This window comes from Ipomoea nil, unplaced genomic scaffold, assembly GCF_001879475.1.
Source record: "Ipomoea nil cultivar Tokyo-kokei standard unplaced genomic scaffold, Asagao_1.1 scaffold3245, whole genome shotgun sequence".
NCBI classification, from domain to species: Eukaryota; Viridiplantae; Streptophyta; class Magnoliopsida; order Solanales; family Convolvulaceae; genus Ipomoea; species Ipomoea nil.
The window spans coordinates 577188-589642 of NW_017619673.1; the positions used below are offsets into that span (position 1 = coordinate 577188).

General features: G+C 35.0%; 1 protein-coding gene across 1 annotated transcript; it reads right to left on the reverse strand.

Annotated features, from left to right (window-relative positions):
• Window positions 1–295: 295 nt before the first annotated feature.
• Window positions 296–5694, reverse strand: LOC109169059. Its single transcript, XM_019317953.1, has 5 exons — window positions 5291–5694; window positions 3404–4566; window positions 2620–2763; window positions 2164–2280; window positions 296–1219 (listed from the first exon to the last, which is right to left on the reverse strand). Exons 1-5 carry the CDS (start codon window positions 5574–5576, stop codon window positions 584–586), a joined length of 2346 nt encoding a protein of 781 aa, XP_019173498.1. The 5' UTR covers window positions 5577–5694; the 3' UTR covers window positions 296–583.
• Window positions 5695–12455: the final 6761 nt, after the last annotated feature.

Here is a 12455-nt window from a genome sequence, read left to right on the forward strand (position 1 = left end):
ATGTCACAAAAATCTTATTTTTTTTAAAAAAATCATGATATTTGATCAATAAAAAGATAAATAATAATATGAAAATTTAATTTATTCTTCTCCGTAATTTATTACAAAAAATTGTCAAATAAATTTACTGAAACATAAAGACATCTATCATAAGTAAATAAATAAAATCAAATTTTCATATTACTGAAACCACCACTTTGAAATTGAGGAACCAAAAATAAATACAACAATAATTGAGAGATTAGATTAAATCTATCCGAATATGATGAAGACAAAATGAAATATAATATTTTTCTAAATATAATATCACTTTTCTCTATTCATTATAATGAATATAGAAAATGAATCAAGTTTAACCTGTATAAATGTAATTTTGTATAAGTTGTAAGCAACAAACAAAATTGAATTTGAGACCTCATGTCTAAAGTCTCAAATTATATCATTAATGCACACTAATCTTTATACTAACTACAACAGCAACAGCAATGAGCTCTTGTTTCTCTTCTCATTTTTTCTCTTTTTCATGACTCACTGGGCAACATTCAGCTCCTTCTTCCTCTTTTGTTTCAGATAAATTATTTCTTCACACTGTCAGGTTTCTCAACCCAGTTTGAGAGGTTGTGAAACCCTTCTTTACTACAAAATATGCAGAAATAATAAGCAACATCATCACTACCTTCTTCAAGGCTAGCACCCTAAAGTTCACCTGCAACCCATGCTTTCTCATTAACTCAACTCCTACCCCACTCAAACAAATGAGCCAAGATAGGAAAAACCATAACACCGCTTTCATCGTCTCTGCGGTCCCACACACGATTTTGGATGACAACTCAATGTAGGACCAAGAAGGACTACCCTTATGGCTGCTCATGCCCATCATGTCCCGGTTAAGCCCTAGACTCTCATTTATCCAGGCTGAGAACTTCACCAGAAGCTTTGCTAACCATGCGATCTCATCATTGCAGATGGGACGTTTCATCCAATCATCCTTGCACTTGAAATCAACCACTGCACGGTGCCCAAAACTTCGGGGCTTAAAAATTTCATCACGTCGGTGCTCACAGTATGTTGTCTCTGACATGCTAATAGGCGTCTTCATAATAGGGGCGCCAAATAAGTGCACTAGTTGGGATTTGAGTGTGTCCAAACATTCTAAGTTTTGTGCAAGTTTGTCCCCACCCATAGCTTGCAGCTCAGACTCCGCTCGCAATACAAAGAGCTACACAAGGGATTTACAGTAGTGAATAAGTCACAGTCACAGACATGTGAAAAGAAGCTGCAGGGCCCAGTTTGGATGAATTTATTTTCAGCTTATCTACTGCTACAAGAACTTGTGTTGATTTTTTACTATGGAATATGACTTTTGAAATGCATTTTTTTTGGAGGGTGAGGGTATCTCTTTAAGTTATTGCAAGAGTTAATAACCAAAATGGTCCCTCGACTATGCCGTAATTACCAATTTAGTCCTCGACTATCATTCTTACCCAATTAAGTCCTCAACTATGTAATTTTTACCCAATTTAGTCTTCTGTTAATTTGACTGACTGTTTGTTGACTGTCAAAAGTGGAGATAAAGTTATAATTTTACAAGCTTTCTCCTTCATCCTCATTTAGCAGCACCAAACCATGCAGCAATAAGCTCCAGTCGGCTTCCAAACCTGTCAGTGTTGAAGCACGGGTTGTGCTCGGAGAGCCCAAAAGGATTTGATTTCCAACGATTTTTTAAAGGTCGGAAGCCGATCAGAGCATAGTGTTGCATAGTTTGGCGCTGCTAAATGGGGAGGAAAGATAAAGCTTGTAAAATTACAATTTGATCCCCACTTTTGACAGTCAACAAATAGTCAAATTTACAGAGGACTAAATTGGGTAAAAATTGAATAGTTGAGGACTTAATTGGGTAAAAATGGTAGTCGAGGACCAAATTGGTAATTACGACATAGTCGATGGACCATTTTGGTTATTAACTCTTATTGCAATTAGCTAATCAGGAATTCAGAATAAAGTGAAAATATCTTTTTAAATGCCAGTTAAAATGGGTAAACTCTTATAAGATATTTTGAGCTTATTGAAAATTGCCTATCTTAAGTCATTTATCCAAACTGGGCCTGGGCATAATTACAATAATAGAAGTTGTAGATGGCGTTTATTTACCATGCTACTAACCTGTAGCAATTTCTGTCCACCATCTTCACTGTAACTGAAAAGTTTTAAGCCTTTGTTTCCAATCTCGGGTAGGGAAGATCCATCAACCTCACTCTTGCATAAACCATCTTCCCAGTCCTGATAATGTTAGAAATGAATACAATGATATTAGTGAACAACAAGAACCCCACAAATCAAGATTGCCCACTCTAAACTATATTGACACTTGCTAGATAGAGCCATCAAGCAAAAATGCAGAGAATTCTAAGGCACAAAAGATGCCAACTCAAACAAGCTTCTTCTGCAAAAGTGAATGCTTTCACTCTACCATAGTGATCAATGGCACATTTTTTAGGCGAATCAGGCACATTTTTTGCAGGTTCTTAGGTTTGAGCCAAGAATATTTAAATACAGTTTTATAGGGAAAAAGGAATATGTGACGAAAACAATGTAACGCAGAAAGCAAACGAAAGATACCTGTAACTGTTCATGAATTGCAGGAGTAAACTGATCTAAGTTAAGCATTGATTTGGATGATCCAGATGATTTTGAATGGAAAACAGAGTCCACATTTTTTATGAGATCTGTTAGCTCCACAGATGAAGTTAATATGACTATCACCTGCATTAATTGAGCAAAAAACTCTTTATACATTAAGAACAATAAATAGATATCCTATGCATAGAATTCATTGGCAAAAGGTTATTGTATGTTTAACACTTTAACCAGGTCATCAATAAGCATGCTAAATATGACCAACTTGACTGTGTGAAAGTAAAGTCTTATGTTAACCAAGTAATTGTTCAAAATGCAAGGACATCTCATGGCATTTTCATGCTTATCTAGTCATATTAGGAAATAGGTGTTGAATTTGGAAGATGGAATGGTCTGACGGGTGGAGAATAACACCACCCGCCAGTTAGGCGGAAGCAATAATGAAGAATCGGAAATGAGAGAATGTATATAAAACTAAGATGTTATAATATATTCTGTATTCTCTGTTTCTAATACAGAAACACAGTACATATATATACACAAAGACATAACTGTAAATACTTATCCATAAACTAACACATATTCATAAACAGACACAACCTTATAGATAAACCTAACTATTTAGTTTTCAACAATAGGAACACCCAACAAAGAAGCACTTCACCTTCTCTTAAGTTCAACTATCAGCCAATGCAACCACTAAAAGGAAAGGCATCATGTAGTAGAAAAATGCAATAATAAAGGATTAATGAGTGAGTGAATTAACCTTCAACATCATCTGGACAATTATTTCAGGATCTGTGTGAAGAAATCTGTGTGAAAACTCAATAAAATGCATAACCAGAGAGCTGTAAAACAAATAGTTAGCCAACACAAAACCCTGCCAAGCAGAAGAATATCCACGTGTCAATGAATTAGTAACCTCCTTTTGCATATCTTTAGAGGTTAAGTCTAAACCTGCATCAAGCTCTTCCAAACTGACCGTCCAAGGTTCCAAGTAATTAACCCAAACAGTGAAGACTTGAGATGCAGTTTTTAAGTGACTGCACACAGGTGAAAACATAAATGTCCTTAATATAAATCTATACAAAGGCCTCTGGACCCATGGGTGCCAATAATTAAAAGAATGCATACTCAATGCATCATCCCTTGATTTAACAGTATCAGCTGACCCTGAATTCCTTCTAGGACTCTCAAGTGTAAATGAGTTCAAGTTCAAATATTTCACAAGAACATTCACCACCTCACATAATCTTGAATTCGGGGGAGTCTCATTCAAAACTGGATGGAAAAGTTTCAACACACCATACATCTTGCACAAGTTCACTGGCAATGGTGAAAAATCATTGTCCACTAGCCAAAAGTGTATTAGTGTATTAAAGAAAAACTCTGCTTGTTCAGCAACAAATGTGTTATATACTGAAGAGTAATGCAGTAGTGAGCTACAGTATGGTTGATGAGCATTCAAGTCGTGCATATATACATAAGCATGAAGATACGCGAATAAGAGGCGTGCATAAAGATTGCCATCCTTTTTCCACTCTGTTCCAGGCTTATTGTTTGATAAATGAGGAATGGAATAAGCCCAATTCTTGAACCTAAATTCTCTGCTTCTCTTAACGCTAACAGCTGGTGGGGTTTCACTACAGCGCCTACAAACAGGGTAATATGCAAACCAAAAAGTATAATACTCAAAAACATTCAAATGAACCTGAGAAACTGGACCCTTGATTGAATCCTCCTTCAACCTACCCCTAAACAATGGGCACAAGTCGGACAATATCCTAGAATTCTCGGTTTGAAGCATATGCTGAACCCATACTGGCAATCTTTCAACCGGAAACACATATTTAACCAGAGATAAGTCATCAACAGCTGCAATTGATGACAGTAACACACCATTGGGGGATAGTAAGCTGAAGAGTCTACCTATCAGAAAAGAAAATATGAACAAATATCAGAATAGGGAAAAACAAATAAAGGTAACACATTTCTTAAAGAGTGAATTCCATTTTTGGTCCTATTGTTATAGGAGCGTTTCCAATTTTAGTCCACCTTAATTTTTTTTGCCACTTTACAACCACTGTTATTGAATGTGCTCCACTTTTAGTCCACCGTTAATATTTCCGTCAAGAGGCTGTATAATTCAGGGGTATTTTGGTCTTTTTATGGTTGTCTCTTCTCTTTTAATTCAGGCGCTTCGTCCTCCTCCTCCTATATTTGAAGATGGCTCTTCGAACAACGAGAATGGGAAGCCAAGGCTACATCTTTTCGTTCATTCCAACGTGGACTGGCGAGGTTTCTTAGATTTTATGTTTAATGTTCTCAGAAGAAAGATCAAAATACTCCTAGATTACACGGCCTCTTCATGAAAATACTAACCGTGTACTAAAAATGGAACACATTCAATAATAGTGGTCATAAAGTGGCAAAGAAAATTAAGGTGGACTAAAATTGGAAACACCCATATAACAATAAGACCAAAAATGGAATTAACTCTTTCTTAAATCACAAAACATTAAATGTAGGCATGTGCATATGCAACGTCTATATGTTTATACAGTATATGACAGGAGAGTCTAGTTATTATAGAGTAAAAGTAATGGTCTTGAATTAGGTAGAAAATCCAAGATTACGATGTTAAGAAGCATGCCTGAGAGCTGGGGATCATCCGATAGAGCGGCAATATCGAGCCAACCGGTGGGGGACTGAGCTAGCTTAGCAGCACAGTCGAAGCCGAAGATTTTGCAGATTAGGGTAGGGAAAGTGAGGGAGAAAAACCAGCGGGACTGGTCCGGGGTATGTTTCTGGAGGAAAGACTCCACCTCTGCGCAGGCGGCCACGATCTGCAGCGGCGAAGTAGCGCCTAAGACGGCGGTGGCCATCTCGGCGGCCTTGCTCTGCGCCTCCGCCTTAGTATAATACGAACGCGGAATCATTTCCCTGCAGACTGCAGTGTGTGTGTGAGGGTGAGGGTTTAAATGGGAGGAGGCAAACAAGGGATGGAGAGTGCCGGCACTGGCCGGGACAATGGGACAGGTTTCTTGATTTGCCGGTAAAATTTTCAAAAAAAGGCCAAGGATTATTACGGCCCACAAATTATTTATAAGAGTAAATACCAAAATGGTCCCTCGACTATAGCTAAATTCACAAATTGGTCCTCGTCTTTCAATTTCAACCAATTAAGTCTTTAACTTTGTAATTTTAACACGATTTGGTCCTCCATCTATTTGACCGTTTGTTGACCGTGATCGACAATCTCCAGAAGAACCTCCAGCTCTCGTTGGAGCACGTGGTGGCCTCCCGGATGACGTTGCACTGGTTCGGAAACACGTCGTCTTCTTCGCTCTGGTACGAACTCAACTACATTGAATCCTAAGGGAGGATGAATAAAGGCGACCGGATTTGGTAGATTGCTTTCAGGAGTGGATTCAAATGTAACAGTGCGGTCTGGAAATGCAACCAGAACTTTAAAAAATCGACAATGGACCATGAAATTACATATATATCCTCAAAAATCACAGTCAACAAACGGTCAAATAAACAAAGGACCAAATTGTGTTAAAATTACAAAGTTAAGGACTTAATTGGTTGAAATTGAAAGTCAAGGACCAATTTGTGAATTTTGCTATAGTCGAGGGACCATTTTAGATATTTACTCTATTTATAATGTTGTTTCGGCCGGAAATTGAGCTGGTGGTTTTTTTGAAAATACCCTATAAACGTGTATATTTTTTCTCTCACTTCGTTTCCAAGTAGGGAAACCGCGTTGGAGGAGTCCGATTTTATTTTAAGAAACGGCCTACCGCAATGCATTTATTAATTGAAGTCTTAATACGCCGCTAGTGACATACGATGTATTTACGGTGATAAATATTTAATTTAATATAGGGGTGTATACGAATCGAATCGAGTCAAATATCTCACTATTCGATTCGAATTCGACTATATATTCGAATATTCGTATTCGTATTCGTTTAATATTCGAATCTCAAATTGGATTCGTATTCGTATTCGATTCGACCAGTTTATTCGAATATATTCGATTCGACTCGATTATTCGAATTCGAAATGACTAACTTAATTTTTTACAAAATTTTCCAATAAATTAAGAAAAATGTAATAAAAATTTATATTTAAATAGCATAAAATATTATATTAATACACTAAGCAAGAATCACATTAAAATAACAACAAAAGGTCAATTATCAAATTCATTCATATATTAAATACTAGATTAAGAATATTAGGTTTGAATTAAGCTTCAACATCAACCCAAAAAAAAGTCAATCAAATTCATAAATTAAGTACTACAATAACAATCACAATTAAACTTCAAATATTATCCGGCCATCATGCTTGCAATATCACATCAATTGGTTCTTCTTCATCCTACAAAAAAATAAAATAAAGTTAAAATTATTATCATTTAATCAATAAGATATATTAAATTACTAAAGTAGAACTTACATATGTCATAACAGGCTTATTGATCCCATGAAGTTGACGAACCCAATCTGCTCCACAAATTAAAACTTGCACCATGTCAGAAGATAGTTTAGCACGATGAGGATCTAGAACTCGGGTACCCGCAATAAATGTGGCTTCTGATGCCACAGAGCTAATTGTAATAGCTAAAAAATCACGGGCTAATTTAGACAAAATACTGAACTTCAATTCATGAGATTTCCACCAAGATAAAGCATCAAATACGGAGGAGGTTACTTCACCATCTTGACACCTATAAACCCCTTCCTCCAAGTAAATGTTCAACTCTGATTTTTTTGGAGTTACATCTTCAACACTGTCTAAATATTTATCATACAAAGACAAACCAGAAAGGACTACTTTTTCTTTGGATGTAGAGCGTGTAGAAGTAACAACCGAACTGCCAACATGTGTCACAGAAGAACTACCTCTTCGATTTCTCATGTTATCAATTTCAACATATTCATAAAATAAGTCATGTAATGCATCCCTAACATTCTTCACATTTGCACGTGCATCATTTGCATTATATATTTTGTTGAAAGCAAAACCAACCAACCTCATTTTGTACCTAGGATCAAGTATTGCTCCAATAGACATCAAAAGATTGCAATCACCCCAATATTTGTCAAATTTTTGCTTCATCTTTTCAATCATATTTCTAATGACCTCTTCATGATGAAACTCATTTTCATTTAAGACATCCTTGACCCTCCAAACAACACCAAGAAAAACATTAGACGTGGGATAGTTAGTTCCAGAGATCACTTGAGTAGCTTCATAAAACACCTCTAAGATGCTAAGAACATCCTGTATTCTAGTCCAATCTTCCAAGCTAGGACAACATTTATTTGAAGGCTCTCTTTGTGCGAATATTGGGAATGCATCCTTAAGTTTAAGGGCTACAACTAACATTTCATATGTAAAATTCCAACGAGTAACACAATCAAGAACTAACTTTTTCACCGGATTTCTCAAATGATGCACAATTTCAGAGAACTTCATCAACCTATACTCAGACTGATTAATAAATTGCACACTATTCCTAACATCATCAACAATGGTTTTAATTGTAGAAATACCATCCTGAACAACAAGATTCAATATATGAGTAGTGCATCTCACATAAAATAGCTTACCACCCAAATGTAGCTTATGACTCCTGAAGAAAGTTTGTTTGGCAATTCTAACTACAACATCATTGTTTGAAGCATTGTCCACTGAAATAGTGAAGATTTTATGCTCTATTCCCTAATCCTTTGTGGACTTCATAACCCCATCAATGATATCAACACCTGAAATATGACAATAATATAATTAATTCAAGAAATAGTTATTATTAATTAATTATTATAGAGATATATTTACAAACAAGTGAACATTACCAGTATGCGGAGGAGGAAGAGGCATGAAACTAAGTACACGCTTTTGAAGTTGCTAATTTGAATCAACAAAGTGTCCAGTGACACACATATATGAAACATTTTGCACCTTAGACTTCCAAATATCAGTGGTCAATGATATCTTATTGATGGTTCTTAATAGTAATTGTAACTTTTTCTTCTCTATTTCATAAACAGTAATGATGTCATTCTTTGCCATGGCACGAGAGACTTTCTCATATTATGGAAGATTAACATTCAACATGAAATTAAAGCCAAAATTTTTCACAACATTTAACGGTTGCTCGTGCATAAGAATCCAATGAGAAATAGCTTCTCTTTGCTTTGTATGATCATATTTACCATCGGACAAAGGAGGTGTCTCAAACTTGGATTTTGCATTATGAAATTGCAAGGTTTTTTGATTTTTTGTTTGAAGCTTCTTTTGTGTACACCTATTCAAATGGTTCCAAAGATGAGTTGTTGTAGAAGACACTGACTTAGAAAGGAGTGTTTTACAATGTATACATTGTAGCTTTATACTTCCATCCTTTGCAGTAACTTCACTAAAATCAACGTGGGCTTTTGATACCCTCTTTCTTTTCTTCCTTTGAAATTGTTCTTGATCATCATTCTTTTCAGATTCCTTCTCATTACCACTTTTTTCATCTCCAACCTCTATATTTTCATTTTGTATACCATCATCATTAACCTCCACATTAGCATCCAAGTCATGTACATTATCACCTTCAAGGCCTCCATCATTAACTTCATTAAAATCAACATAATTTATTTCCTCATATTCTCTAACATCATCTCTTTGTTTTTGTTCATTTGGATTTGAAGATTGAATAGCCAAGGAAGAATCTACTGCCCACAAATTCAATAATTTCTTTTTGAGTACTATAATAATATAAAATAAATAATTTTCAAATTCAATTCACATAATCATAACTAGTAATTAGTTAAACAACAAAACATACTGTAACAAACTAACAATTACTAATTACTAATTACTAATTACTATAATATATATATATATATATATATATATATATATATATATATATATATAAAACAAAACATACTGTAATTCTAACAGAGAAATAACAAATAAGATTTATATTTTTAACAAATAATAATGTAGAGTGTTGTACTATTGTTACCATTGCTATCGGTCGCCATCGAGCCCTTGCCGTCCATTGCTGCCGAAATAGTCACAGATCTGGAGTGTTGGAGTTGGAGCTTCTCTGGCGCGGAACCGTCACGGATCTTGAGAATGGAGTGCAGACGTTGAAGCTTCTCTGTCGCGGCAGTGCGGAGCCGTCACAGGCCTGGAGTTCTGGACTCTAGACTCTAGAGTCTGGAGATTGGAGAATGGAGATGAGGTGTTGGAGCTTCTCTGTCACAGTCTCACAGACGAGGGCAGAGTCACAACCGGCACTCCGGCGACCAGCAGTGCTGACTACGACTGACTGCAGCGGCGTTGGAGAATGGCGGCTTGGAGTTGGAGGAGTTGCTTTTTCTTAGTTCTTCTCTCAAGTGATGATACTGACTTAGGTGTTACTTTTTAGGGACTTAGGGTTTATTTTTAGTTTTTTAATATATATATATATATATATATATATATATATATATATATATATATATATATATATATATATATATATATATATATATATATTCGAATATATTCGAATAGTATTCGAATCGAATATATTTTGATTCGTATTCAGATTCGAATAAATTTCAAATCAAAATAGGTATTCGAATTCGGATTCGAATTCGAATCAACATATTCGAATTCGAATCATGAATCGAATTAAAATTATTTAATTTATTTACACCCCTAATTTAATACGGTATGTGTATAGTGTATAATACGGGACCCACCCTTCATTTGATTCATACGGTATTTAATTTGAAAAGTAAACTCTAATGTTAAATTCACTCCTCACCATCAGAATTTCTTCATCTCTTCCGCCTTCTACCCAATTTTTTACATTCAAACAATCTTGTATGGTCTCACCCGATTTGAATATTGAAAAGCAAAAACAAAGATTTGTGGTCCCAAAACTTTGAACAATAACCAACATTCTAAAATTGTTTTTAAGTGTTGGCACTTGGCGTTAGGCGGCGGTGCGCGGTGGTTACTACAGCAGTCGGTGGCGGTGTTGACGGCAGTTATCCATTCACCATATTGATTACATTCCCTCTTTGGAGTGTTGGAGTCATTGCTATATAAGTCTCGAAAGTGAAGAAACCTGTATGTTGAAATAGCACCATGTCTCTAGGGTATAAATTATTTTTCACTAAGAAATCAGTAATTCCCTCGGTAAAGTGCATATCTTCGACACAAACGCGTATACATTACCTGTGATGCAACAACATTGTTTTCGTTGTCATATGTTGCATTAGATGCCGATGCATACAATTGAGAATTCTCTATTAAAAAAAAAGATAAAGCACGATTATTTGTATCAAATTTATGAGTGTATTAAAATGAGATTGTTATAATTACCATATGTTGATCAACTGTAACTTCGATAGTGAACCACGTAATTGTGCATTCACTAACATCAGGCATATGAATATGTTCGTTGCAAGCTAGTAACAAAAATTAAAAAAGGCAAATAATTGTTAACGAGAATTAACATAGTTTGAGAAAAAAAATTATCAAAACAATTGAAAAGACCTATAATACTTACGTGCTGAACCAAGTGGTCGAACATGCAGTGTGAAAATACAAATGATAATGGCATCACAATATCGACAACAAACCAACTACCGTGCGCACGGACGGATGGGGATGACCTCCAAGTTGAAGTGACGTGTAACAAGCTACAGTATACAACCAAAAAGTATTAAATATAATTTTAAGAAAATGTTATACATTTTAATAAATCATACAGTATATTAGAATGTCTTTTTAAAGTCATACAACGGTCAATGCGGAAATTGTAAGCAATTAAACCACAAATAAAATTTTGGATGAATTGATCTGCACAACTTCTGCTGCGGATTGTCGTTGGGAATGTTATGGAAAATCTTAAAACATTCGTCAACATCAACCACGTTTGTGCGACAACAAGCGTGTAATTGCTTCTTCCGTTCTCTCTAATTAATGAAAACATACAATACTTCCAATTGTGTAATGTATGCACAAAATACTGAATACTCTCCATCCCATTATTCATCTCAATCTCATTTGAACTAAAGTATCTCCACATATCCATTATTTGCCAACTTTGGTAAATTAAGGAAAAAAAATTCAGCTCTTACACTCAAGTAATGATAAGTTTCCACTATGTAACTATTTCTATTTTTCGACTTTCTTCTTGAGCAGTTTTATAGGTCACATTAACGTAACCTATAGTTGTGTGAAAACAGAGATTTGTTTTGAGTTTAATGTAATGTTTTTTTCGCGTGAAGCTCATATCTTATTTTTTAAAAAATGGTGACTTTAATGTAAAGTCAGACTGGGGGAGTACAACTTTAGTTCAGCAAAGTTGGTGCTTTATATTTTTGAAACAAATCTAGAGTATAATCGTTACTCTAAATTTTTTTTTTTTTTTTGTGAGTTCAATGTTTACGTTTTTTGCGATGGCATGTATTCATTACTCTGATACTTTTTTTTTATGAGTTCAATGTATAGGTTTTTGTGCGTGAAGCTCAGATCTTATATTTCAAAAAATGGTGAATTTATTGTAAAGTCAGATTGGGGGAGTACAACTTTAGTTCAGTATAAAATCTCACCTTTCTTTAATCTGATATCTTTGCCTTTACGGAGCATAATAGAAAGGAGTGAAAATTGAGAAGCATCAGGAATTAATATTGATTAGTCATTTCAAAATTTTATCTTTATAAACCATCATAAATAGGACTGATCAAACAAAGCATGGGAAATATCACTGACCCGAGTAGTTATTCCAACATGATCTTTTTTCA

Bases quoted from the DNA above. Each gene is read 5' to 3' on its own strand.
- LOC109169059 (XM_019317953.1), bottom strand. From the start codon at position 5,576: ATGATTCCGCGTTCGTATTATACTAAGGCGGAGGCGCAGAGCAAGGCC. The intron at 4,567-5,290 runs GCATGCTTCTTA...CTTTTCTGATAG, and splicing joins GGATGATCCCCAGCTCTCAG to GTAGACTCTTCAGCTTACTA. The intron at 2,764-3,403 runs GTTAATTCACTC...CAATTAATGCAG, and splicing joins TTGTCCAGATGATGTTGAAG to GTGATAGTCATATTAACTTC.